The 27708-nt window shown below is 29.4% G+C and overlaps 2 protein-coding genes across 3 annotated transcripts; both read right to left on the reverse strand.

The window, feature by feature from the left end:
- Positions 1-5328: 5328 nt before the first annotated feature.
- LOC128891458 (fizzy-related protein homolog) lies at positions 5329-10909 on the reverse strand. The gene is made up of 2 exons (XM_054150955.1): positions 10618-10909; positions 5329-10536 (listed from the first exon to the last, which is right to left on the reverse strand). The coding sequence occupies exons 1-2, from the start codon at positions 10681-10683 to the stop codon at positions 9067-9069; spliced, it is 1536 nt and encodes a 511-aa protein (XP_054006930.1). The 5' UTR covers positions 10684-10909; the 3' UTR covers positions 5329-9066.
- A 2658-nt stretch (positions 10910-13567) lies between these two features.
- LOC128891449 (uncharacterized) lies at positions 13568-27695 on the reverse strand. 2 transcript variants are annotated; one of them, XM_054150936.1, is made up of 12 exons: positions 27130-27270; positions 25239-25341; positions 24912-25009; positions 20379-20525; positions 20184-20303; positions 19841-19991; positions 19422-19551; positions 19132-19285; positions 18864-19052; positions 18661-18780; positions 15305-18570; positions 13568-13712 (listed from the first exon to the last, which is right to left on the reverse strand). In XM_054150936.1, exons 5-12 carry the CDS (start codon positions 20280-20282, stop codon positions 13703-13705), a joined length of 4119 nt encoding a protein of 1372 aa, XP_054006911.1. In that variant the 5' UTR covers positions 20283-20303; positions 20379-20525; positions 24912-25009; positions 25239-25341; positions 27130-27270; the 3' UTR covers positions 13568-13702. The 2 variants fall into 2 exon arrangements, with proteins under 2 accessions (XP_054006911.1, XP_054006910.1); XM_054150935.1 differs by lacking the exon at positions 25239-25341 and having other exon boundaries at positions 27130-27695.
- Positions 27696-27708: the final 13 nt, after the last annotated feature.

A 27708-nucleotide genomic window follows, 5' to 3' on the forward strand; every position in this document is an offset into this window, starting at 1 on the left:
CTTGTATGTAGCTGATGTTATTAACCTAGATACTATACAGAGATGGGAAAATATCAAGTGTTTCCGTGATTTTTTTCTGACAGAAAAATTTACTCAATCTTTTTGTGACTCTGAGAATATTTTACGTATGTTTTAAAGTACGCATCATAAATTTTTCGATTCATTTCACGCAGAAATCTTTAAGATGTCAGCTGTCCCAGAATCTACTTTTAGGATTTATTCCAAAGGTCGCAATTGTCATTTGAAATGAACAAAACTTTTTTCTTACATTATTGTGTAAAATGTTGAAAATTGAATATTTTAAGAATCCAACGATCCTAATACGATCCAACGACAATTTACCATCTCCGAATAGTACATAAGGCTTTTATTATAAAAACGTACGATCATTCGAGTTCATAGATCTACACCATTTTCATAATGAATGGTTTTCTCATTCTGTATAGCAACTGAACTTAAGTCGATACTCTCATGTGGAAATATTACCTCGTTTACGAAGAAGCTTTTTTTTACAGACAAGTACAACATAGTATTTTAGCTTTACCCGCAGAAACTGTATTTTCGTTTTGAAATGGGTTTACACGACTTTCATAACTAGCGGCTCATATCTACCTGAAAAGTTTCTAGTCCGAGAGGTACGACAAGGCCTCGTATTTTTTAACTGAACTATCATCTTCGAAAACATCATGTTATTTGACTGATATTTGTATTATTCAATTGACTCGTATGTTCAGTTTGGATAAATTAGATATCGTCTAATCCTGGTGATATTCTATACGATACGTTTACCATTGAAATGATCTGAGCGATCCTTTATCATTGCTCGTATGTGTATTATATCGAGAACAAATATTCATGTTACATAGGCAATAAAGATACTTGCACGAAATTGTTTCACGTGGCAGAAATACATTAACAGTATCGTGAAATTACAATTTCATTTGAAATAACGCTTATTTTATACCCGGAAGTATTTGAAAATACATGTATAAATTATGCCACTGATATGTTTTCTTTCATGTACATTGCTGTGAAAGTATACAAGTATAAAATGTTATCAAAGAAAAGACAATCATAAAGACAATTAACATTTATTTTTTTAAGTAAATACTAAAACGTTGTGCTTTTAATCAGACTTTGTCGAATATTTTATTTTATCGAAACTAGAAAATTAACAAAGACAGAATTAGAAAGAAAAAAAAAAGAACAAAAGCGATCAAAAAAAAGGAATAATCGCATGAAAAGTGGTTTGATAATACCAGATGATAAATTAAGTGAAAACGAATGAAATGAAACAAAATTACACGAAAAAAGGCTTGACGAAGAATATTGAATAACTAGAAATGATCAAATTGAAATTCCAATCAACTTTATCTTTGTTAGGTAGAATGAAGAAACGGATTGTATCCATTCTCGATGTAAAATTTGACATTTTAAAAGATTTATCTGAAACATTTTTTTTATTTTTTACAAATAAGAAATCAGAAAAACCAAAAAACTATAGAAGGTAATCATCATTATTCATGCATCGATTATAATGAACACCAAATCAAAATTTCACGATGAGGATATAAAACTTTCATGTAAAGTTTTATCGTAATCCATTCAGTCATTTAGACGAAATCGTATTCTCAGACATTCGTACGTACATACGTAAATTAAACAAAAATTTAATTTTTTTAATAGTTGAAATATGATTAGAAAATTCCATGTGTTTCTTCGCAAAAAAAATTTAATCGAAATTTGTCTTAATTAGAAAACCCTAATCTGTTAAAAGGACTGAATGTAAGATGCCTTTACATTATTAAATGTCCGATATATAATTTTTATTAATGATATGTAAAATAAAGACATATATATTGCCGATGTAAAATTACTGTTTCCATTGTGCCCCTAATTGTCAAGAATAAAAACCTATGCCAAATTGTTGCAAAATATGTGCAGAAAAGAGATATGTTTCCATGGTTATATGTATGTACTTCTGTTCTCTCGTATTTACAAATAAATTTTGCTTCGAATGTGTTATAGATACAAAGTATGTTTATGCAATTAATCATACATCTGAAACTCTTCACGTTTTGTTCGATACCTAAATTCCTTGTCTATGAGATTCTGTACCTTTAACTACTTCTGTGCATGTTTACCCAGATGTCATTAAGCATGTGTGTTATAAATATACATATATACGGTATATATTTTCCGTCCCATGTGTATTTGTATAATAGTAATTTTAAACGAAAAATCTACGAAAATCAAACGATTGTGATGTAAGATTTTGCAATAAATGTTGATGTAAAATTATCTACTTGTCCAAAGTTTGTTAATGTCAGATTTTAACAAGACCGAATAATTGATAACGATGATATATTAATTGCAAGTTATTTTGCGTGTAAAATCAATACACGCAAATATTTATATAACACTTATTAGGGGTTCGTTCCATTTATTTATACAGTTCCTGTTAACCAAATCTGCTGGGACAAATTCTGCAAAGAGCATGTTATCTGTTCCTACAGCAGAAAGGCTATAGATTAGTTACAGGAGCTGCTTTATTCGGTAATGTTGGCAGATTATTAGTCTGACGTCAGTATATTATCAGGTGCTGAAGAATAGGCCTTACCAATTGAAACTATTGTATATCTAAATTGTAATGACCGTCAGGTTGAGACTTAGGTTACGTATTATGCATAGAGTCACTACAATGGAGATGAGGTTAAGGATTCAGAAGGTTTGTAAAATAACGTAGCAAAATAACGAGGAAATATTCTTATTTAAACTACAGTTATAAATGATTGAATATAAAGGCAGAAAATTAATTTCTGCACCTAATTATGTATATTGTTCACATGTAATATATACGTATACATATGTGTATACTACATATTTACAGGGTGTCCCAAAAATGTTGTAACACATTGAAAGAGGTGGTTCGGGAGGTGATTTGAAACAACTTTTTCCATAGGGAAAATGTTGTCCGAGACTTCGTTGAGGAGATATTAACGGAAAACACTGACCAATCAGAGCGCGCGTATGCCGGTGGAGCGGCCGCGGTAGCGTATGAGTGCGGCCGCCTAGCGCAGAGCCTACGCTCCACCGGCATACTCGCGCTCTGATTGGTCAGTGTTTTCCGTTAATATCTCCTCAACGAAGTCTCGGACAACATTTTCCCTATGGAAAAAGTTGTTTCAAATCACCTCCTGAACCACCTCTTTCAATGTGTTACAACATTTTTGGGACACCCTGTATTGTTCATATGTAATCAGGGCCGGCGCAAGCCAGGTTCAGTGCGTTCGCCGAAACGCGGCCCCGTATTTTGGGGGGCCCCGCGGTCTACGAAAATGTTGATTCAGTTTAAAGGAGTGACAAAAATCATCAAATTATTATTATTTAATATTCATCTTATAAAAGATATGTAACAGCATTTGTAAATAAATAATTCTGTGTTGTAAAATTTAAGTGCAGGATTTGAATGTGAATTCAGGCCCCGCAACATTTTTGAACCCGGCCCCGCAAAAGATCACGCCGGCCCTGTTTGTAATATATACATGTATGTGTATACTACATATGTATATTCTCTGTATAATACGCGCCTAAGAATGATAAAATTCTGCTATGCAAGTAAAAAATGTGCAAAAACATAAATCTACGTAGCCCATCTTACAAAATTGACAGTTACGTCTGATCTTTTTAGGTAGTCGTGATTTTGCGGGAAATCGTAACGATTTCCTTGATGGTTTGGATTATATGTATGATCGAGGAATTGATGACAATTTTGAAGATGACTTTGTTCTTACTCATCGACGTTACAAAGAACGTTCTGCCGCTGCTTTTGCCGAAGACTTGGCTGATTTGAGACGCAAAAGGAGGGACATGCAGGTTGCACTTAAATTCAAAGCATGCCCAACGTATTAACATATTGTACACACAGAGATGAAAGTAATGAAGCTTTCATCTTTTAAAAATATTGATACGAATTTATATTATTGTCCGTCGCTTGAAATATTTCGAAGGTTGTAGAGTCCATCACGAAACGTAGTAAATAATAGTGTAATTCGCGGATACTTAATCGAGACAATTGATTTGGAAATTCAAATATTTAGAAATTACATACAGATCTCAAGTTTGTATTCGCATTATCTATCCATTACAAACTTTTTTCCAGGATCGTATTTTCGACGTGATCGATTTGAATGCCGAAATTGAGAAAGCTAAAACCACATTAGAAGCAGCTGATTTTGCTTTTCAACGGCATGCAACGAAATTCGACAATACAGATAATAACGACGATGCGCCATTAACGAAGGGATCTAATATGGAAGTCATTCCAGAGAAAAAAGTGCCGAAAACTATGAAATTTATTAAGGTCCCAAATTATGAAATTGAGTTGCACATGCCACAGCCCTCAAAATCAAGACAAGACAGAACTAACTCATTAATAGAAGCGGCTACGATTGAGGATCCGTTAAATACGCTTGCTTATCTACCATTGAAGAGGAAATTCTTAAAAAGGAAGAAAAGCGTCTCGTTTTAATTATTTCTGTTAAATAATGTTTATTATTATATTATAATACCATTAAAATTTATCTGTATTGTTTAAAGTTGCTATATGAATGAAATCTATTTAAAAAACATGTTCTATGATATTTTATAATTATCATTCAATCACGGAAAGTTATTAATTTGACGATCAATCCGTTAATTCGATCGGCACGCCCATGTTTGCAAAATTGAACAACGGGTTTATAGAATGGGAACATATTTAATAATACAGACTTATCTAAGTACCTTATAGAACTAACCTGCTAGACGGAGACGTTATTTAGCCTAAGCATTACAATATAAACGGTAGGTATAATAAGAGTCGTACTATTGACTGGTCGCATATACGATAAAGCTGATGGTGATCAGGTGATGTATCAGTGATGTATAGCAGAAACTGGCAGAAACTGTCGGAGAGCGTACGGCAAAATGATAATGATAGTTCACGATGCTAAAATGTTATATGCAGTTATATGTATGTTCTGTAGCAGACTGAAAAGAGAGAGGGTTGAAATGGGTACTCCTTCGACCATTTTTTTTTGTATTCGACCATATCAAAAGATTATGCTAACGAAGCAGTATAATGTAATTAATTTAAATAATGTAATTTTCCATCATAATTCAACATCTAATTATTGATATGTACTGATATCAAGTTCTTTTAAATAAATAAAAATACCGAAAAATGTAGCGCCACCTCTCAGCAAACCACCCAAGTTTGTGGTGAAATAGTTCCCACTTTCCACCACTAAATGACGCCACATTTTCCTGTATTTTTTTTATTTATTAAAAAAACTAGGCATTAGACAATTATTAGTGTACTAATCGACAATGAGTAGTTAAATTATGGTAGTTAAAATATAAAATTACATTTATATGCAGAGAATTTATGTTTTGAATATTTTCATGTTTGTGGCGACATTTAGCGACGCTGGGCGGAAACTATTTCACCACAAACTTGAGAGGTTCGTCAAGAGATAGCGCTACAGTTTTCGGTATTTTTATTTATTTAAAAAACTTAATATCATCAATTATTAGCGTAGAAATCAACAATTAGTAATTGAATTATTATGTCAAATTATATGAGTATGCTGAAAAAATTAAAAAAATGTGAATATATATGATTAATTATTTCGGTCGCTGCCACTAACTAGTATTCTTGTTTTTATATTTAGCAAAATATGAGTGCAATGAATGTTATGAATAATAAACTATAATTTTTAATAATTACGGTACTGCTTATTCCTCTGGGGCAGTGTATATTACAAAGATTGGAATATAAAATTATTGTTTGATAAATCAAAAGCACTATCAACTATATTAGATATATTTACTTCTTATAAAATATATTTTTACTTACATTTCAGAGCTTTAAATTGCAACTACATCAGTTTGAATATTATATTATATTCTTCATAGCTATACATAATTCCATATACTCCAAAACGTCATTTTACTCAGAATTTATTCCACCTAAATTAATAAAGAGTTATTGCCTAAATATATGAATAACATTTCACAAGTTTAATAATTCAGTATATTACAATTTATATTGTAAGATAAGCAGCAGGAAAAATAACTCCTAGAGAGAGCCAATGAGTCATTTTTGTTTTACAGTGTACATTTGTGATAATTATTTCAGTATATTATTATTATACAATTTGCTAGTTAATAGACAGTTGAGAAAATAATCCCTTTCTCCTTAAAATTCAAGCTACATTATTTCAGATCACATACATCTAATTTATCATTATAATATTGCCTTACTAACTTAGATTTAAAGCCATCTAAACACACTATTTTAAGTTTAAATTTTGGAAATTCTAAATATTAGAATAGTTTACATTAGAAATTTAACATTTGTTAATTGATTTAACATATTTAAACAAAATTTTCAAACTTTGTACTTAATATGATTTCTCTTAAGGTTACAGATATATGACTTGAACCTACATGCACGAAAGTTACACATAGGTCATTTTATTACAAAATTGATTTCATAAATTGTACATAAATAATACATAAATTAGAAAAAAATTAGTTACTTTATTGTGAAAAATCAAATCTAATGAAAGGACATGTATTATGAATGTGAATATGAAAACAATTTCTTATTAAATTTTAAATAAACAAAATTATGAAGTTATTCGTTTATTTCCGAATTTGAAATAAGAATTTGTTGGGAAGGTTTTACTTCTATATATTTTTTAGTATGCATAATAAAATATTTATTTGTATACACCGATATATATTTTCTATATATGTATGTATATACATATATAGTTACTTTCATATACAATACATATATATACACATACACATATGAATACTTATAAAGATTTTGTTGAGCCACTTTCTTTTAGAAATTTAAATTCATATAAAAGAAACAAAAGAATAATCCAAATTTTTATATTGCATTCAATATCAATATTAAATTTTTTTTTATTTTACATTTAAAACCAAATGGCACGTAAACAATTTTTTCTGTGCTTTATAGTCTGTCTATGGATTAATTTTTTTGAGAGTAATATATGCAAATTTAAAAACAATTAAAACGAGCATATAAACTTTTATCAATATTTTTTCTATGGTGAAATGTAATTCTTAAATACTATGAAATACAAAAATTTGGCTCTACATTACTATAACAAAAATGACTCATATCTTTTATAATTCAGAATTATTAGTGTGTATCAATATAACAAAGCAGTCTTATTGATATTGTGCATTTTTTAAATATTAGTACAATAATAGTACTTTTCAAAACTTCAGAGATATACTTTAACATATTGCATTCTATGAAAATCATAAATGTAGAATTTTAATATGTTCACAATGATCAATATTAATCAAATACCATAGATATTGTTAAAATATACCTAAAAGTGTAACAGATGCAACATAGAAATGTACAATGGTGCACTTTATAATATATATTAAACTTAGTTCTACAAACTAAGTGCAATTAGTCCAAACATAGACTTTAGCTAAACTTTTTACTTCTACAGTGATTTTCTATAGAATATTAGTTATAACTATTCATATCTTCTATTTCAATATTATTATGACATTAAAATGTAAATCTGTCATAGTAACATCTAAAAAGAAGGTATTAATAGTATTTAGAATTGCTCATATTACGTGCATTAATTTCGTATATACTATTATATGAAATATAATACATAATTATATCATGTAGCATAACTCGCTTATAAAAACTCACTGTCTAATTACAGGATATATTTATTTCTTCTACATATGTTTCAAACTATCTCTTAAAGTTTTGGAAAATAGATTATACATATCTTTGAAAATTATACAATATAAATTTTAGATTCTAACTCACTAGAATCTTTATAGTATTTTAATTAAATGTTTTTAAATTTCTTTTAAAACATATAGGTAAATATTTCAATATATTATTTTTGTTTCTATATAAATAAGTGAATTTATTTTATGTCATATTTCAAGTTGTTTGTACATTTTGCTTATTGCAAAATATTAAGTAACAAATCATTAATAAGAAAGTATTTCGATTTGTAAGCAACCTTTTTTTCATATACATGATATATATGATTAATTTTAATAAGATTGCAAGACTTAAAGAAGTAGTCTTTGTGGATTTGTATAATCATTTCAAAATTTAATGAACCTACAAATGGTTAAGGACTAAATGTTTCCAAGTCTTACAGAAATATAATAATACGCCCTTGAAAGGAATCATATTAGTGACATCTATGAGTGAATCCTTTTATGTGGCTTTGCACATCAGAATACACTGTATTGTATTTTTATATGGCACCTACATACATAAATAGCATTAGCTAGATGAATATAGTGATTGGAGACAGAGTGAAAGATACTCCAAAGCAGCCTATATGCAGCATTGTGTTTTGCACATCAAAATAACATTAATATGTAATGCCAATATATTTTTTTGAAATTTTATGTAATCTTAGACTTTTCTTTGAATGAAATGTTGTGATAAATAGTATGTTAAAGTAATCTATTGAATATGCAATATATTTTAAATTTTGTTGCAATAAAGAAAATACAAATGTGAAATCAGTAAATTTTATAATTGAAATAATATGATATATTAAAAAAAATAAAATAAAATATAAAAAGATATATGTTTCATATAAGAAATAGATACTGCATTGATCAGACACTCTATTAAGTTTTATAATTATTTAAGAAATTTTAATGCATTGTATATAAAAATATTTATATAAAAAATATATAAAAATGACATTGCCTTTAGATTTCCTTATAAGGGCATATTTGATTTCTACAAGTAGTAACTTATTGCACATAAGATTCCATTAATTGTAAGCTGTGCATGTATAAACTTAATCTACATGTGTCAACAATCTATTCTTATTTGTAAATTATTATAGCTATGTTGTACACATTATAATTTTTTAGAATACTATATTCGTGCAATTTTGTGTTTGCACACATGCGCGCACGCGTGTGTGTATGTATATATTATACATGAAATTAATTATTTTTTTTTATATGAATCTATCGAATACTAGTAAAGAGATTCAGTACAGACTTATTTTCTTTTTGACTGTGTGTTTTACTGAACACATTCCAAAAACGCAAAGTTTCATCACCAGCACCAGTTACAATAGCTTCACCATCTGGTGACATGGCTAAATATAAAACCCTATAAGAATGTCCTGTTAATTTCGCAACTTGTGTTAAACTTGGATACTTCCAAACCAAAATTTGATTTTGAGAATAGCCATGTGTACTGACTAGTTCTGAACTATGCTTACTCCATGCTAAATTACAAACTTGGGAACCGGTGTCAACGCATTGCATTGGTTGACCAGTCAATGTGTTCCAAAATCTGATACATCTATCTGCTGTACCACCACCAGAGGCCAAAAGACCATGGTGATGCGGAGACCATGCAATAGCTTTAACAGCTGCCAAATGTTCTGTATAAGTTTGTATCGGTGAAAGGGAATGTAAGTTCCACACATAAAGACGATTGTCATTACCACCAGAAGCTAAATATTGATTATCTGGAGACCATTTAAGTCCACAAACTTCCTGTCTATGAGCTCCTAAACGTCTTTCACTGACAACACAAGGAGTTCTAACATCTCTTTGCAATATTAACCTATCTCTGCTACCAGATGATAAAACTTCCCCATTCCAAGCTAATGCTCCAACTCTCGCGCTATGTCCTTGTAGCTTGCTTACTTGTTTACTCACAGCTACATCCCACACTTGAATATAGCCTAGATGTGTCCCGACTGCAACTAAGTTTCCTCTTTCATTCCAAGCAACTGATGTTACACTGTTGCCATCACTGGATAAATCACATAGTCTGGTCACTTGGCTGGTGCAAGCAGACCATAAGTAGACACAGCTACCCAACCCAACACTAAGAACATTTTGTGAAGACCAATCGACAAGATTTAAATAAAAGTCATCCTGTAATTCTGGTGCATCGAGTACTTTGAACGGTATTCTTGAAATCTTTCTTGTTGCTTTCCTTGGTGACCTTAGAATTTTTTGACTTTTGGCACTCAACGGTGACAAAGAATATGGTGAACTTTGATCAAGTAGTGTATGATCTTTCGTAGGTGTTGTATACTTGAAGAGATTCTTGGTAACCAATGGTGATAGTACTCTTCGCTCTTCACACTGTCCTTTTACATCTTCTATGCTTGCTCCGAGCAGTTCATTCTTCAGAAGGCATGAATAAGCAATACCGTCACGGCTACCTTCTCCATTTTCGCGAGCTTTTTTTGTAACCATGCCGTTTCGATTGTTTTCAGATATCATTGAAAAAGTTGTTTGCCAATTATTACCGGATCTTGTTGGTATAAATCGATCGAAACTATTATTCATCATTTTAGTCGGCGAGAAATATGCTGATGAATGTAATCCGGGACCTGCCAGATTATTCGTATGGCTCTCGTTGCTCGACTTCAACAGCCGCTTCTCATATTCGTGGTGGAACATTTTTTTATGCTGCAATTTTTCACATTCAGTCACATAATTATGCACCACATACAATTAGTTTTCTCTTTAGATTACGTAGATTGCACATACATTGTCATTTTTCTTACTAAACGTTGCATTAGTAAGATCAAACAAATTACTTTGTTCAGTCGCCATTCAATGTCAACTTGGAAAATTTTCGATACGGGAATAGTAAGAATGGATGATCGTGATTCTCCAATCGAAATGCTCAGTTTGAAGGATTGATTATAGAAACAGATGGTCAAACGTCTACATAAAGACACACGTAGCAGGAATAGACACCCATCTAGCGACGTAATTATTAAGCTATAGTGAAATGTTGTTTTACAACGTATTCTTTAAAAACAACATAGACAATAGCAAAAAATAATTTTGAAATGTATCTATAATACAAACGATTTTCCTCTTATGAATTTTGTTATATTTTCATTATTGCATTAGTTACAAATCGTATCTTCTACACTCTGTTCACTGTAAAGATGGAAACGAGATAAACAAAATCACGTGACTGCGACAGGGCCGACACAACAGTGGAGTTCTGCCCCAAATAAATACAAACATAATATAATTTATATATATAAAGAATAATAAATCATTTTACAATTTTATATTAACAAAAGAAAACAAAAGATAGCACATAAAAAAATAACGAGAAATGCCATCAGATATTGTTAATTCCTTTGAAGTCTCTAATAGTTGTAACAATTTTTTAATAAAAGCTTTCCATTGGAGCTTTAATCGTGTCTGATGAATTTTTGTATTTCAATCCTGCGTATTTCAGCTTGCATTCTGCACATGATAATACTTTGCCATAATCTCAAGGGTACCCCTTCCTACACAAATTGATACATGCCTGGCGAGAATAACATATGACATGCTGACTCAACAGACCAATAGGATTTTGATGACGTGACCATTGGTTTACGTTTACGTTTACGATGTTTACATCTTTTCAGCGAACAAATTATCTACCTACGTACATCAAATATTTATAAGTAGAAAAACTAAATTCTTTTTCTACGTGTATGAAATTTTTCAATTTGATTACTTGGTAATATTATCGTAATTTGTTTCAAATATTTTGTATGTATTAATGAAGTACAAAACGTATAATTAAACCATTTTTATTCTTTTATCCCCTGACTCGATAAAATTCTTAATAAATTCAATTCCTTTTTAATATACAAGTTGTACAGATTTAATTTCAGAATGTATATCTTCACATATATCTTATAGCTGTATGTAAACGTTATCTACAAGTCGCGCGTGCGCAGTCATACATATATACAAACTAATTACAGTAGCCAATTTATAGCGTTCATAAATTAATAATAACATTCAAATTTACAAATTCTTCAAGAATATCACAATTCTCGGAAAAGTATACACGCAGATGGACACAACTACACTTAAAAACTTTTGAACCGTTTTCTATCGTTTATAAATTTCACAAATATTACAACATGAGATAGAATTAAGAATTAAAAATTCATTAATTATTTTTACATCTATATAATTATTGCTATTACAAAATAATACTTTGCGATTCCATATAAGTTACATTTCAACGTCTCGATTACTATTTGATAACACTTAATTTTAAGATTACCAATGCGTATAAAACACAATTTTCGCGGAAAACAATATTTTATGAATCGCTGATCATTAATAGTATTTCTAACATATACATTTGACTAATAGATTGATAAATAATTGTACTGTTGAAAGAGAAACAGAATTACATTAGTTATGTAATATCGTGAGAGCGTATATAAAAAATGTAAATTGAGTTCAATCACGTTCCAATATATCAGTTTCATTCTTTTTCTCTTAACAATCATTTTACTTTCTATAACATGACATTCATAGTAAAGAAATTTTTCGAATGCGCAATATAACAAGGATATAGGTTTGAGTAGCAAATACCCAACTCTAAAAGTAATAATTTACAATTAAGTTAAAACACTCCTTGCTGTATATTACTGTATACATGTAATAAAAATATATTATGTCAATTTAAAAATTGATTGCAATTAATAAATAACAATCTGATGTTAAAAATAACAGCTTTAATAATATCTTTATCATTATTAATAAATAGATTTAAATCTTTTTCAAAAGCGACACTTTTTTAAATGTGTGCTTAATACAAATATTTTAACTTATATATTTAGCTGCATATACAGACATATATATGTATATGTAGATATATACATATATATACATGTTAATTGCAAACATTTGTCTTTAAATTATGCACATTTTTCATGTTTATAAATTATTCTGAAAGTTAAACTAACCAATAAAATCGACTTAAATGGTTACGATTTTGAATTATATTTAAAAATTTTAAATATCTATGAGGTGACAAACGAACAAATTCACAAGGTTTTTAGTGTGACAATTTTTAGTTCACAGTATGGTTGATAGATCAATTATTTTGTAGACTAGAATCAATTAATTACTAAATTTTTCGCTAATATACATAGACATATATAAGAACATATGTTGTACTTTTTTTTTCTACCTTTCTTGGTTGCTAAGATAAATCTTCAAACATTACTTATCATAAAATTTATCAATATAAACATACAACATATAATATGGTTGATGCTCTTCCTATTCGTATTGACAGAAAAATGGATGCCATTGAAAAATAATCTAAATGACTTTAAAATTTTTTAAATCATGACTTTAAGACAAAATTCATTTTATTACAAAAAATATTGTTCCCTTGAACCAAATGACTTCCTACAATATTTCCATCATCAAAAACAATGGAGATTTTTATGGTCATAAAAATAAATACACCACACTGTCAACAAATATAAAACAAAACTCCTAAAATTTACCTATATTTTGTTCATTAATTAAACAAATTCCATGGATCAATTCCATGGTTTGAATTGTCTTTTTATTTTACATAAATACCACCTAGTAAAAATTGTCGAGTAAAATGTACTTTTAAATCCGCCATTTAGCATACCGCTGATATTCTGGTTCAAGATCCATCTTCAATTCCTCGAGTTCATCGATTTCATCAATCATATCGTCATCAAAATCGTATAAATTGTTATATTCTTCGGTGTATTTCTTTCCTTCTATTTCCATATCTTCATTTTCATTTACCTCATTCTCCGTTCCCATTTCTTTGTCACTTTGTGCTATAAAAACCACATCAATCATTTTGTACTGCATGATTGCATACCTTTAATATTTTTACTCTTACAATAAAAATGATGCTAAACATGAACATTTTCAAATTTTTTTTACGACGATAGAATCATTTCTCAAAAGATGATACGAAGAAAATATAAATAAAAAACTTCATTACATTTTGTATTAAGAAATTGGGAGTAAAAATAACGCGCTTTCTCAATACAAATAAGAATACATTATTTTACTGTACTTGTACACAAACATACTTATCACAAATTTATGTAAATAGAAAACTGGGGCAAGAAAAACATAATGTAATTCGAATATATATGAAACATTTGTATCAGAATTTATCTCTGAATAAATCAATAAATAAAATAAATATACATTGTCTTTTTTCTAAATAAATACATTATCAATTTCTAACTAGAAAATATATTATTTTTTCTATGTTAAATGTTAAAGAAATATAATATTATATGGACAAAGAGTGTTACAGTTTCATATTAGCAAAGGAAATCTATAATAGAGTGATGAAAATTTAAGGTATTTAAGGAGAATTAATATGATTTCTTCATTAGTTAAACAAAAGTAATTAAAATATTTGCAAGCGAGGCATGAGATAATGTTGAAATCAGCATAGCTAGAAATATTGTTTAAAAATAATATTTAAGTTTCCTATAAAGTTATATAGACGAACTTCGATTTATTATAGTACATAATTATACTTGTCGTTGATAGATGCAAATTATTTTTACAAAAGAATATATTGTATTATTTTATAAAATCACATAATCGTACAATGGATCAATTTGTACATTTTTATTTATAATTTAATCTTTAACAATTCTTAGTTTATAATGTATAGTGTGTGACGAATAAAACATGGAATAGATATTTAACAATTATACAGCGTTTTACAGATAGAATAATTTTTTATACAATAACATATATATATATATTAATAAGATATACAAGATATATATATATATATATGTATGCATGAAGAAATAGAATTATATATATCTACATTTAATTAGTGATTTTTAAATAATTTTTGTTATATGATCATATTACAATTTGTGTTATCTTAATAAAAGAAATGATAAAATCACAAAAATATGTATCTTATAAAAACGTAGTACGTTCCGATTCATATTTAATTTAGAATAAAAAAAATTGTATTGAATTTACAATTGCGTTGTAAAGTAGTAAAATAACATTGCATTGTCAATTAAAAATTTCAAAACTGAACGACTTTTAAATATATAAAATGTTCAGTGGAACACATTTGTATAATTCGATACAGAAAACTTTTAATATCTATTCCTAATATTATATTATATCAAGTTTCATATTTATAGCATAAAAATAATTTCGTCAATTTTGACAAAATCTTAGGTAAAAGAGCAATATCATAATAGATCTTTCGCATTACTCCTCAATACTTGATGTCTGAATCGAATATTTAAAAGAACGAAATGATGTACATTGAAATACAAAAGCGTGGGCACAGATATCCTCTCTCCTTTCAAAATATCTCTAAGAAAATACAAATTTGTGACTTTCGTCAATCCTCATAATGTAATTTACTCACCTTGTCGCATGAATTACTGTCGAAGGTTCAGCAACATTAGTGCTCTCGTCAGAAATCATTTCGACTGTCACATTATTTCTAGTGTTCACTGCAACTTTTGAACACATAGTCGTGGTAACTGCACATTTAATTGTATTAAGATATTTCTGCGTCATATCACTTATCGCATCTGGATTTGTAAATTTTACACGTTGAACAATATTTGATCCAAACTTCGTGAACATATATATATTTTCTAAAGGATTACCACGTGTATCGTAACTTTTCTTTATAGGACTCACACTTCTTTTTGAATGAGCGATAGTATAAACTTTTGAACATTTTGAGGGACATTCGGAATCAGTTTCAGAATCATCATTCTCTTGTAATTTCTGTTTCATATGAAACTGCGTGCTTTTCTGCACATTATGATTCACAGAAAAATTTCTTCCCCGAATCTTAGAAATTTCGCTCTTTCTATGAATATTTTGCGGTCTTTTAATTACAGAATTCATACGTGAATCAGATACCAGAGGTAAGTCATGAATCGAGGTCTTTATTTTAATAGCGCTGTTTGGATAGCTGCTATCAGCTTGGTCAGCCATATAAAATATAAGATCTCTAGGAATAGACTTATTGAAGTCTGTCACATAACAATACGCTCTCGGTATAGACATGATACTTATTCTTCCAAATCTTCCGCCCATAGCATTTTCCATTAGTAAGTCATCGGCTCTCGTTTCTTTTACATTACTTGGCTCAAAATATTTGTTGTCCTTTGCATTAAATGTTTTTAATACTTCCTGTATTCTTGATGGATTTGTAACATCTTTATAAATAACTGAAGTACATAAATCTGTAGTATTATCGTCAAAGTCAATGTTAATGTCTTCGTACATAAAATTCTTCTTTGATAATCCTGCTGCCGGTTTACAATTTACAATAGTATTTTGCCAATCCACGCTATTATTCCCATGGCAAATATCTACTCTTTCTACTTCATTGCTCGGCATGTTGTGAACAGTTGCAAAAGCTTTCTTATAATTATAATTATTATAAATACTATGCATTTTGGTAACTTTATTATTTACACAATTTGTTTTTATATTTATCTTCAACGCACTGCAATATGCAAGTGATTTATTATTTATATTACAGTCGCGCTCATTGCATATGAAATATGCCAAATTACTTTGCTTATTTTCTATCTTAAAAACAGAATTATTTTTGACATCACCTTTCGCGTTTAAGTTTAATATTACTAAATTGTGCATGTTGTCAGACGTATTTACAGTGTACATATCATTTATATTCGTTATATCATACATTATGTTACAAAACAAGGAGTTACTATCACTAGTAAAATTAATACTGTCCGTTGAACTTTTATCACACGTTTTTTTCACCAGTACGGAATCTATTTTCTTTAGTACTGCTTCTATATTTTCGATTTTTACGTCATTAATAGTTGTTTTTAAAAGAGAGTATTCATGTACATTTAGAAATTTAGATAAAGGTACAATCATCTTGTTCTCTGAAATACGTGTTAATAAACTATTGTTTAGAATTGTTAAACAGTTATCAACTGCTATATTTGAAATAATATAATTTGCAGATAGCAGTAAATTTCTGTTAATAAGCTCAACATAGCTTTTTGATTGTATTTCTTCGGGTAATAATCGATTACCCAAAGTGGAAATATTAATTTCCAGCCCTTTTATACAAAAGTTGAATTGTTTATTGTCATTGTTATAATTATCATACTCTTTTTGTACATCAGTTAAAGTGTTTCCACGTTCTTTTCTAAGTAAAAGATTCACTTCTGTAACTGTTTTTGAATAAGATTTACTATCTTGTTTAGAAACATTTAAATCATCTTCAAATTTAAATGACGGGAACATGTTAGTTAAACTTTTTAAACTTAACATTTCAGAAATATTGAAAGACTTTGTTGACTTTGTTTTTTGCGATACTGAAGAGATTTCTGTGTCGTGATCACGAATTCTATCTTTGCTCTCATTTAAGTAACAATGGAATTTATTTCCACGTGCCATCAAACTGTTTAGACTATCTTGAAATGTACTCCTAGATTTCAATTGGCTAATGGGGAAAAAACAACTAGGATGTTGAAATAGCGAAAGCAATTTCTCTAAATTAGGAGTATGTCTCTGTATACAAGATTTTTGGTTTATTTGTGGTTGGATTTCTGGCCGTTCATTTAAAAAAGTACTTGTTACATTTTTTGTCACATCATGTTTTTTGTTAGTAATTACCGATTTATCATTTACTATAATACAACTAGAACTTTTCTCATCTTTATTAACATTTGCAGCTGCTTTTATGTCTTGTATACCTTCATTATAATTACTTTCTGCATTTTGTACATGTCTTGACGTTACGCTTTCTAGTCGAGTTGGAATATTAATCTGATTGTACTGTACATCGCAAAATTCTTTGCTTTTCGAAGGAACAGATTTTATACTGTCATGTAGTTGAGTTTTAGTAGTAGCCTTAGAAGAATGTATATCTGTACTTAATTTCTTTATGCTAGCAGATTCATTCGCCGGTAATGCGCACCTTTCTTCTACCTCGTTTGAAACTAAATAAGATACTTTGCTCAATGTGCTATGCAAATTTTCAGTACTTTGAGCATTATTCGTTTCTAAGTTGGATTTGAATACACTAATAGTGTCATCTGAGTCTGTCGGCTCTGCAGTATTAATTTTTAGATTTAAACCAAACGTAACATCATCCTCGGATGAAGTAACAGTAGGTTTATGTAAAGGTTTGGTACTTGCTGATTCAACAACTGAAACACGAAATCTAGATGACCCACTTGCAGAAGAAGCGAGATAGGTAGGTGATTCAAAGGGGAGAGTAACTGGTGACGAAGATGTTGAGGGATTTGCAGAACATAATGATGTTTCTGGAACTCGGGACACCACAAATCGACTTCGAGAAGGACTTGGTATCGGGCTTGCTATAGGTGAAGAGGCTGGACTAAGGGCGGGGGAACGTAGACGACCTCCATTGATACGTTTCGGTTCGAGCATCGTTTGCCCTGGTGCGTTATTTTGTATTGAAATCATGGTTGGTAAAGAACATGGTAGTGTTTGACAAGTAAGCGAGATTTTACGAGAGTTTGTGCTACAGAGAATGCTATGACGTGAACTTTCAGAACCTTCGCTATTTTCTTCTGTAATACGACTCTGCTCGTTTTCCGAACAACAAACTTGAATCTCAGCTACAAGCTGCGTATACTGATGCAAGGTCTGGGCTAGGTCATCCTGTTATTAACATAAAAGAAACAAGCAATGTTATGTAAATCTTTTAGTGTTAAAACCTTTCATACAACACGGTACAAATTATTTACTTACTACTTTCATTTTAGGCTTATCATCCAAATCTATTTTAGTGATACTTTTATTCTTTTTCATAGCAGAACTGAGAGCTCTCATTCCAGTCATTTGTATGTCATTATTTCGTAAGTCTATCCTCTACAATAATAGAAAAGGTACACATATAATGCAAAGCAAGTTCTCATTTTGCTGCACAATACTGTAAAATTTCTAATATTTACTTGCAAAACCTCATTTATTTCAATAATTTCAGATAATGTAACAATTCCATCGCACGTAAGTTCAGTCGATTGTATTCCTAATTGTAACAAAATACGGTTTTTCTTCAATGCATCTTTTATGGTGAACAACAATTCATCAGTCAGCGTGTTTTTTCCAATATTCAATGTTTCTAATGTTTTTGATAATGCCTACATATATAAATAACATGAATATATCCAATACATAATCCATGCATGTGTAATTATAAAGATTAATAAAATTACATACTATAATGCGTGAAAAAGAGGGAGATGATTTTTGGGTAAGTTGATTATTCCATAATATTAATACATTTAAGCCTTTACCATCCTTGTCTTCATTTATTTGATTAATAAGACCTTCTAAGATATCGCGTACACCATCATCTTGAATGTTATTGTTACTACAAACAAAAAAAACAAGTATAACAGTAAAACATAATCCATAGTGTAAAATCTTATGGAATAACTCAAGATAATCAATAAATGTTCATTAAGTTATTCTTCTTTTAAAACTCATCTTTTTGCAATGGTACATACCTAATATCAAGCAGTTGTATGTGGTTATTAAATCTAAGGAGAGAACCAAGTTGTATTGCATCATAGAAATTAAGTCCATTGTCTGCTAAATACAGTTCCTTAATCCCAGTGTTCACTTTTAATGCTGAAACTGATAAAAGAGATATGTTATTTGAAATAGATACTCTATTGAAAGATTTCTTCATAACAACACACTATTTTTGTAACATTCTATAACACAAATATAATAAATTAAATCTGTTCTTGCAATGTCTAGTAATCCTATATATCTTATACATATAATGCATCTAATAATTTGTGGACATCAATTAACAATTCATATAGAAATTTAAGCAAAGTAGTGATTGCAAGTGGTAATGTTTTATTATCATCCTAAAATGAAGTTATAACACTAACAAACTGTATCACGCAATAATTACCTAGTGTGACGATTGATCTTCCTGAAAGTCCACAATTTTCTAAGTTTAGCACATGTAGATGGCAGACTACTCGTAATGCACGACTCAAGATATTCATGTCTTGTTCATTAAGTGTTACATCCTTAGCTTCAAGATGTTTTAAACATCGAGTCTAGACAAATAATGATTGTATTAATTATATACTGAGAAGAATGAAATAAAGTTTAAATACTCATATTTATTGCCAATATTTATGTTCTTCACAGTCATCTAATGTAAAACAGTCAGTCGTACAACTACATATTATTTCCAATAATAATAATGTAAAAATTTTATTATTAAAAAGAGTATTTATAGTGTATACCTTCCTTATCAAATTTGCACATGCATGCCATCCCTGAATGCCAATGCCTGGATTAGATGAAATATTTAAGTGTTTTGCAGACTCATAATATTCTAGCATATCAAATAATATCACAGAACTCTGTAATTATAAATACAATAAACGATAAATAACATTTAAAAAGAACTAACTCCAAAGTCGAAAAATGAAAAATACCTCATCATCCAATGACGTTGCTTCTAAATCAACTTTATTAAATTGGATTCTCTTAAAAATTTCCTCCAATGGTTCACAGTGATCAGAATCCAATAACTGTCCTTTTAAATTAAGTAATTCACTATTCTTTTTGGATATATCTAAAGTCTGTTTAAACAATTTATATTTACTATAATTGTTAATTCATCTACAATTAATGTTAAGATTTCATTAATCAATTAAGTGCAAAGAAATGCAATTGCATTCCTCAATAAACATCTGGATTTATTATGAATGATAATTTATTCATACTTGATGTTAAGAATTTATGCATCAATTAAAACCAAAGGAATGCAATCACATACCTCAGTAAGTATTTAAATTCTTCACATTCATAGGATTAGATCTTTAGCTGCAAAAGGCATACTAACAATAAATTGCATATGCCTGTGCTTCTCAATCTTTTCAAAGCGTGACACAAATTGCAAAGTGGGCAGTTCTTCACTACACATCTTTAAATGTTATATGAAAATGTGAACAAATGAAAAAATGATACTACTTATATTACTTGAAAAAGCATCAGTTTATTTTTTTATTTATTAAGATATACAATATGAGTTATAACAGATTTAAATTTAATTTACATTTTCAATCATTTTCTTGAGTAAAAATTTAAAATCGCATCAATAGATGACATACAATTTTGCCTTTTATCTGTAAGACTGTTCAAGATAGCGGAAGTTGGGGCCTTATGCCCCCCCCCCCCCTCCCCTATTGCCCCCAGCGGCGGCGACGGAAGGGCACATTTCTTCTCCGTCGCTGCAAAGTCGCAATGGGCTGTAGACAACTGCAGTTTAGAATTTGCAGCTGTCACTGCATACTGCCTAAGGAAACAGGGGATGTTCACTCAATGCTTTTAGATAGGATTCAATTTTATCAGCCTGCGGGACTGTTCAATACCATCGTAAAAGTATAAAAGTAACTGTTTCTAGAATTCTAAAGTTATTTTTTTACTATAATCTAAATATATATTCTCAAGCAGCACTAAGTTATTATTATTATTTACAGTGCTACCACATTAACGTCATCAATTCTCGAGATTTTTATTTTGTTACATTGTAAGCTTCAAATACTGCAGGCTTTGACAAAATTTGGCATGATAAAAGGCCTAAGTGAACTACCCCTGAGGTTTATTAACTAATTGAAGGTGTTTTGTTAAGTTAGCGGTATAGAGAATCCCCGGCCTTCGCCAAAAGGTGGGAGGCATCTTTAGAAGATTTCTCCCACGAAACCCCAAACGATAGATTTAATAAACCAGTCCCTTCCACCTGGAAATGCACATTGGTGCAGATGTGGGGTAATGGATGATGTTAACATTTTAAGGGCTCCCACTTCCCAATGTGTACGTGGATGGGGATCATGGGAGGTTTAGTGGGTAAATTCTGTGCAGTATGAGTGGTGCAGGGAATCTCATGGTATCGCCAGTCTTGTCTCAAAAGATTAGGTATGTCTTTTAAAGATTTCCTCCACAAAAAATAATTTGCAACCCACTTTTAGGTCGTGATCTTTAATTGAAAAGGACTATCGTTTCTCGTTACATAACGCCTAAGTTAAACTACACGGTTTCCTCGCCACATTATTCCGTTATTTTTATTATTATCCACATTATTTCTACGTGTTTGCATTTATGAACATGAGCGAATGAGCAATGTCAATTTTTCTACTTAGCATTGCTATAAAATAGAGAAGCACCTCACTTGAAAGGTGAGAAACATTCTGAATAAGCGGTACAATAAATTGTTGAAAATTGCAAATCTTGCAATAAGATAGTAATTAAATAATTACATTCAATTAATATATAAAATTATTTTCCAAATTTCTTATTTTTAAAAAAAATGTTAATGTAATGTTCTTAGTTATAATTAATATAATATCTAAATTTTTCATTCAATTTTACCATCGAACCATCGAAAAAATAATAATAATAATAATAAAAAACCACAGACGCAACCGTCGTTATCCGTGGAGTAATTTTGCCAAAAATTTAATCAGACATTGTAATGAAAGTATAGAATGTTAAATTTTATTGAAATTCATTCATGAGTTCAGACGTAGTTATGTTGCTAGGAAAATACATAAACATCTATATCTAACAGGCCAAATGTCAGTAGCTGAGGATTGTATATATAAAAAATTCAGGTGCATTTAATACTTGTGAGAAACATATCCCTCTAGTGGCGAATTACGATACTTGACACTACAAGAAATCGGTTATTGTCCCCTCTAGTGGCGACTACAGGAGGTATCATTACACCTCTGATCTCCCTTCACGTGACTCGATCGGTTATGTTTTTATTAGGGGAACAATTGAACGATTAAAAATCACAGCAATTCGAAAGGATTCACTGTATATTTCTGACCTTTTTAGTATATTTATAATTGTTTGGCAATGCAAACTTGTCAACTACTAATTACAAACAGTAGTACAATTCTGTACTGTACGTATGTCTTATCGCTTTAGCAGGAAAATTCTATTTTCAACGTAGATTCCTCATTTTCAAATTACTTGTTACCAAAGCAGCATAACGCAGATAATAGAGTGTCTATTATATCTATTTCTTGCAATTGTTAATTACACTTGTGCAAACACTTGACAGACTCGAGACTAATGAAAAATATAATTACATCAAACTTGGATGCATAAATGTTCCTGGTGTAGGAAAATATTATGTTTTTCATGTTTCTATAAGAATAATATTAATTTTCTCTTAATCCGAGTACTGTATTGATGCTGTTTTTAATGTACATGGCAAAATCCGTATTGTTTAATCTAGTATTTCAGCTGCCGGAGGCATGCCATAAATTGCTTTTTTTTCAACAATAGCAACCTTAGCATTATCATTGACGTTACAGACCAATATTATATCCAATAGATGTGGAAATCAATGATTAGCTGTCAATAATTCTACTGTATTTAATAATAATGTATTTAATAACTCTTTAATATTATCATCATTTGTTATTCTTCCCTTAATCTCCACACATTTATGTTTTTAATAATCTTACGCCCTATAACCTTCCTAACCTCAATTTTTTCGTCTCTAATAATTTTTCGTTTCCTATATAACCTAGCATTTATTTAATTCTTCACTCTTGCAATCTTTTATTTTCAATTACATAATTCTTAACTATACCTATTTAATCACTCTTTGTACTATTTGCTACTCTCATGCACTGTACTCTCTCACATGCCATCTAATTAAGTCCTCAGTAAAAGCATCTTATACGTACTATACAAGCGAAAGTTTATAGTTTTTAAGCTTATACCAAGAATTATAAGGACTTTTTAAAATACAGAGAGTTTAATGAAATGTTTTAAAATTAAATGACCAGAATAGTAAGTCACCACCTTGTACATTACTAAAGTACTTTAATTAACTTACACATGTATAGTATTTCTGTTACTCTTTGCCAAATGAAAAGATTTCTATAAGAAGTGTATATTTCAAATAGACAAAAATTACCATAAAGAAAATTTGTTTTTCAAAAAATCATTTATTAATTTCTTGTATTGATATTTAATTCATAGCTGCTTAGGACTTATAGATTTCTCCTGCAATCATACTATAGTAAGATACACCTTGATTGAATTTTGAAGGACATTGAGAGATAAATCACTATGCTTCCACTCTTTTAGTGTTGCGACAGGGCCTAAACCAGGGAAAAAGACAGTACTTCCCGTACTTCCTCCCTTTCAGGAAACAGACATAGTAAGTTTACCCCTCAATATTCTTAAACCTGCAATCAAGTTGAACCTTAGTTTAGCTATGAGAGTCTGTATGCTACTCACACATATACTCTCACAGTCATAGAGTAGCCCACCGTGATACCTTTGCTCACAGAGGTGTATTTTAACAGTCCATGGAAAGCTCTCTGCTCTAGCAATTCAGAGACAGCTCATATGGGCATCAATTTAGACATGCCTGGTATAGAGAATACAAAATATTGTTTGGTAATTCATGGGAGTTATGGTATACTTTGTAACAATAACAGACCTAATCTTAAAAGACCAACTATGCGTGAAAAGTATGTCTCAAAGACATTATTCTACTACAAGGGATTAACACATTTACAGTTCAAGCGTTCAGAAGTCTATGATTTACAATCTGTACATGGACTGTAAGACTATCAACATATTAATAATAACCAGTGTATATTTATTTACACATACTTCATGAAATGAAATTATAACTTCACTTATAACAAGAGTAACACAAATAAAAAATTAGAATTTTTATTAAGAAATTTAAAATATATTTTGATGTCATTAAAAGAAGTAAAGATACTTTATGTAATGTAAGCAGAAGTAAGTACAGTTTTATACAATGTCATTTTTTATGTGTATTATATTACAGTACTTTACAAAACTACAATTATTTAAATTACAATACTGTACTACTTCTTACTATTTTATAAAGTATTAAATACTTCCATATTGTTTGCCTTATTTATATCACAATTCAATATAATAATCAGAGAAAAAAATAATTTTACCTCAAGTTGACTTATAACAATTTCCAGAGGATCTGTGTTGTGCTTTATACAGGATGCCTTGTATGCTGAGATTAAATCTTCATGATTCACATTTTCGGCTGTGAAAAATTAATCAATATATTGTTAGCATACAAACAGTCAAGAGTATTAAGAAGTAAATGATTGAAGGAAGATGCTTTAAAAAAATTGTAGAATATGTATGTATGTTACTTAAAATATAATTACTGGTATGTATTAAAGACTTAATTTTGAATTTCAATTTATATTTGCATTTCATAAGTGTAGTATTTCTTAACACGTTCGCTGCGGTATTCATTGGTGACTCACCAAGTTTTTCATTTGTAGCAATGACTTGATCATTAATTAGTGTCTACATTTCCATTGAATGTTCACCTCACTATCACAACAAAGCAAGTTGATAAATTTGACCCTGGAAGCAAAGGATCAAGACAAAATCAACTCCACATTTTTCTCTTAAGAATGTAACCAAATATTTACTTGCATTACTTTAATACGAATTAAATATAATTTAACTCGAATGTAAATCACATACTAAAAATCAAGTAGTTTTCAGTATTTAAGTATCTTTTTATATAAAAATGAGCTTCCAATTTTTACATATGTATTTTATAATTCCACAGAGAACGTATTAATATAATAATATAAATGAAGTCATAAATCTCATAAAAGTTACTAAAGCATTAAAATGTTTACATATATCATAAATTTACTTTAGAAAAAGTTGATTAATTCTCATGCAATATATTAAAATAACTAAATGTATCTGAAAAAGTAATTCTTAAATAAAATTAATAATGTGCCAGAAAATTTCAGAAATTGTTTATTATTTAAAATATAGTTTGGAATATGTTCTTTCATTAAAATACCTATTTTGTAAATGAAAATTAAAGAGTATCACACTTTAAGAGTAACTTACAGGTTAATTATATATTGCACATGCTTTAATATTGCATCAAACTTATAATTAGTACATGGTTCACATTGTGAAATCTTAAATGTTCTTCAACTGACATGACCTATAAAAAAACCTACTAGCTTAGTAATACATTATCATTATGCAAATAAATAAGTATAAAAACAATATTGATAAGTTACATCAATCAATTCTACTTGTACATAATAATAACTCTTTCAAAATAATATATAAAGAAATTACTGTTAAAATTTTAATTTGTATATTTTATTTGTTTAACTTTCTTATATACTTTGTTATTATTATGGAAATATACCTGATAACTACTGAAAAAAAAAATAGGTTTCAAATATATGGATGTATGATGTAATAAACATAGTTCAAATACATAATAGAGAATATTGAACTAAACATTGCATAAGAAAGGTTAAGAAATTAACGCACACTTCTTGCCAAATACTGTTTAATAATATTCTATTCTATAATAATATATGCAGTTTTATTGAACTTTATATATTACAATTGACATTTTTCTTAAAATACAAATAAATATTTGTTAACTATAATAATATTGTAAAATAGAAAACTTGTGTGTTATGTATATCATGTTAATTGTATATCGTTGAAAGTAAATTTATACATGTAAATCATTTTATGCACTAGCTTCCTTCAAAGTATCAATATACTTTAGGAAAACAAATTGTACAGATTGAAACATTTTTTATAATAAACAATCCTTTGCAATTTGTGTAAACATTATTTATTATACAATGATTAAAACATGAATCCCTAATGACAATATTCTCATTATTAAAATATCCCATCTTATTAGCTATTTGGTACCTTTAAGATAACATGCATAATAATAATTAACTCTAGATTTCCAATATAATTACATATTTATTTTATTACAATCGATAATTCAACATTTAGAAAAGTTATAAATAACACTGACTTCTTTTGCATTTACAAAATACATAAGAAAAAAAATTTACATCGTATAGATAATGTTATAATTTTCCTTACATCGATAAAGTACCTGTAATAACTTTGATTCGTACAAATTCATAAACACGTATATGTATACATACGTGAATTTATGTTAGCAACAATTCCTAAATTATTAATATTTGTTGATTGTTACAGACGACAAACTCTACAGGTTCCTACCACATGACCTTAATATTACTACATTTATGAAAAGGAAAAGTAAATTGATAAAAAGGAATTTATATTGAGGAAACGAATGAAAAACTTATACGTAAGTTGAAGTATCATTCTCACCAAGTTTCCAAGGATTGGCTGGCTCCAGATATCCCGTAACCAAGAGATTGTCATTTGCTGGAAAACTCACACGTCGTGGAGACGATTTCTTGGTGAAAGCCAGAGAACTCCGCAATTTTTTTCCATCGATTAATATATAGGGCGAAAGTGGAACATTGCCCGTACCAAACCGTGGCCTCCTAGTATTGTACGATATTGTTCTTGGAGGAAGTTCCTCAGGATTGTCCTCAACTTTCAAGGTCGTTAGCGAATTCTCGCAGATCTGCGTTATCGTATCCGCTCCTTCGCTCATATTTATAAAATTTCTAACACATTTTGTCACCCGAAATTTACTTCACACCATGCACAACACTCACACGCACGTATATATACACCACAGCAATATGTCAATACGACCGTTCCGAAGAATCGTTAACGCGCGTATCGAAGGAAACGTCAGCTACTCATACATTACGACCGCCATTTTTATTACTGTGAAACAAGTCGACAACTATAAAACTTAATTGCAACTAAAACCATAAATTATATATTACGTTATCAAGTATTATCATATCTCTTTCAATCAATTTCATTACTATT

Source organism: Hylaeus anthracinus, unplaced genomic scaffold (assembly GCF_026225885.1).
Source record: "Hylaeus anthracinus isolate JK02 unplaced genomic scaffold, UHH_iyHylAnth1.0_haploid 12001, whole genome shotgun sequence".
NCBI lineage: Eukaryota > Metazoa > Arthropoda > Insecta > Hymenoptera > Colletidae > Hylaeus > Hylaeus anthracinus.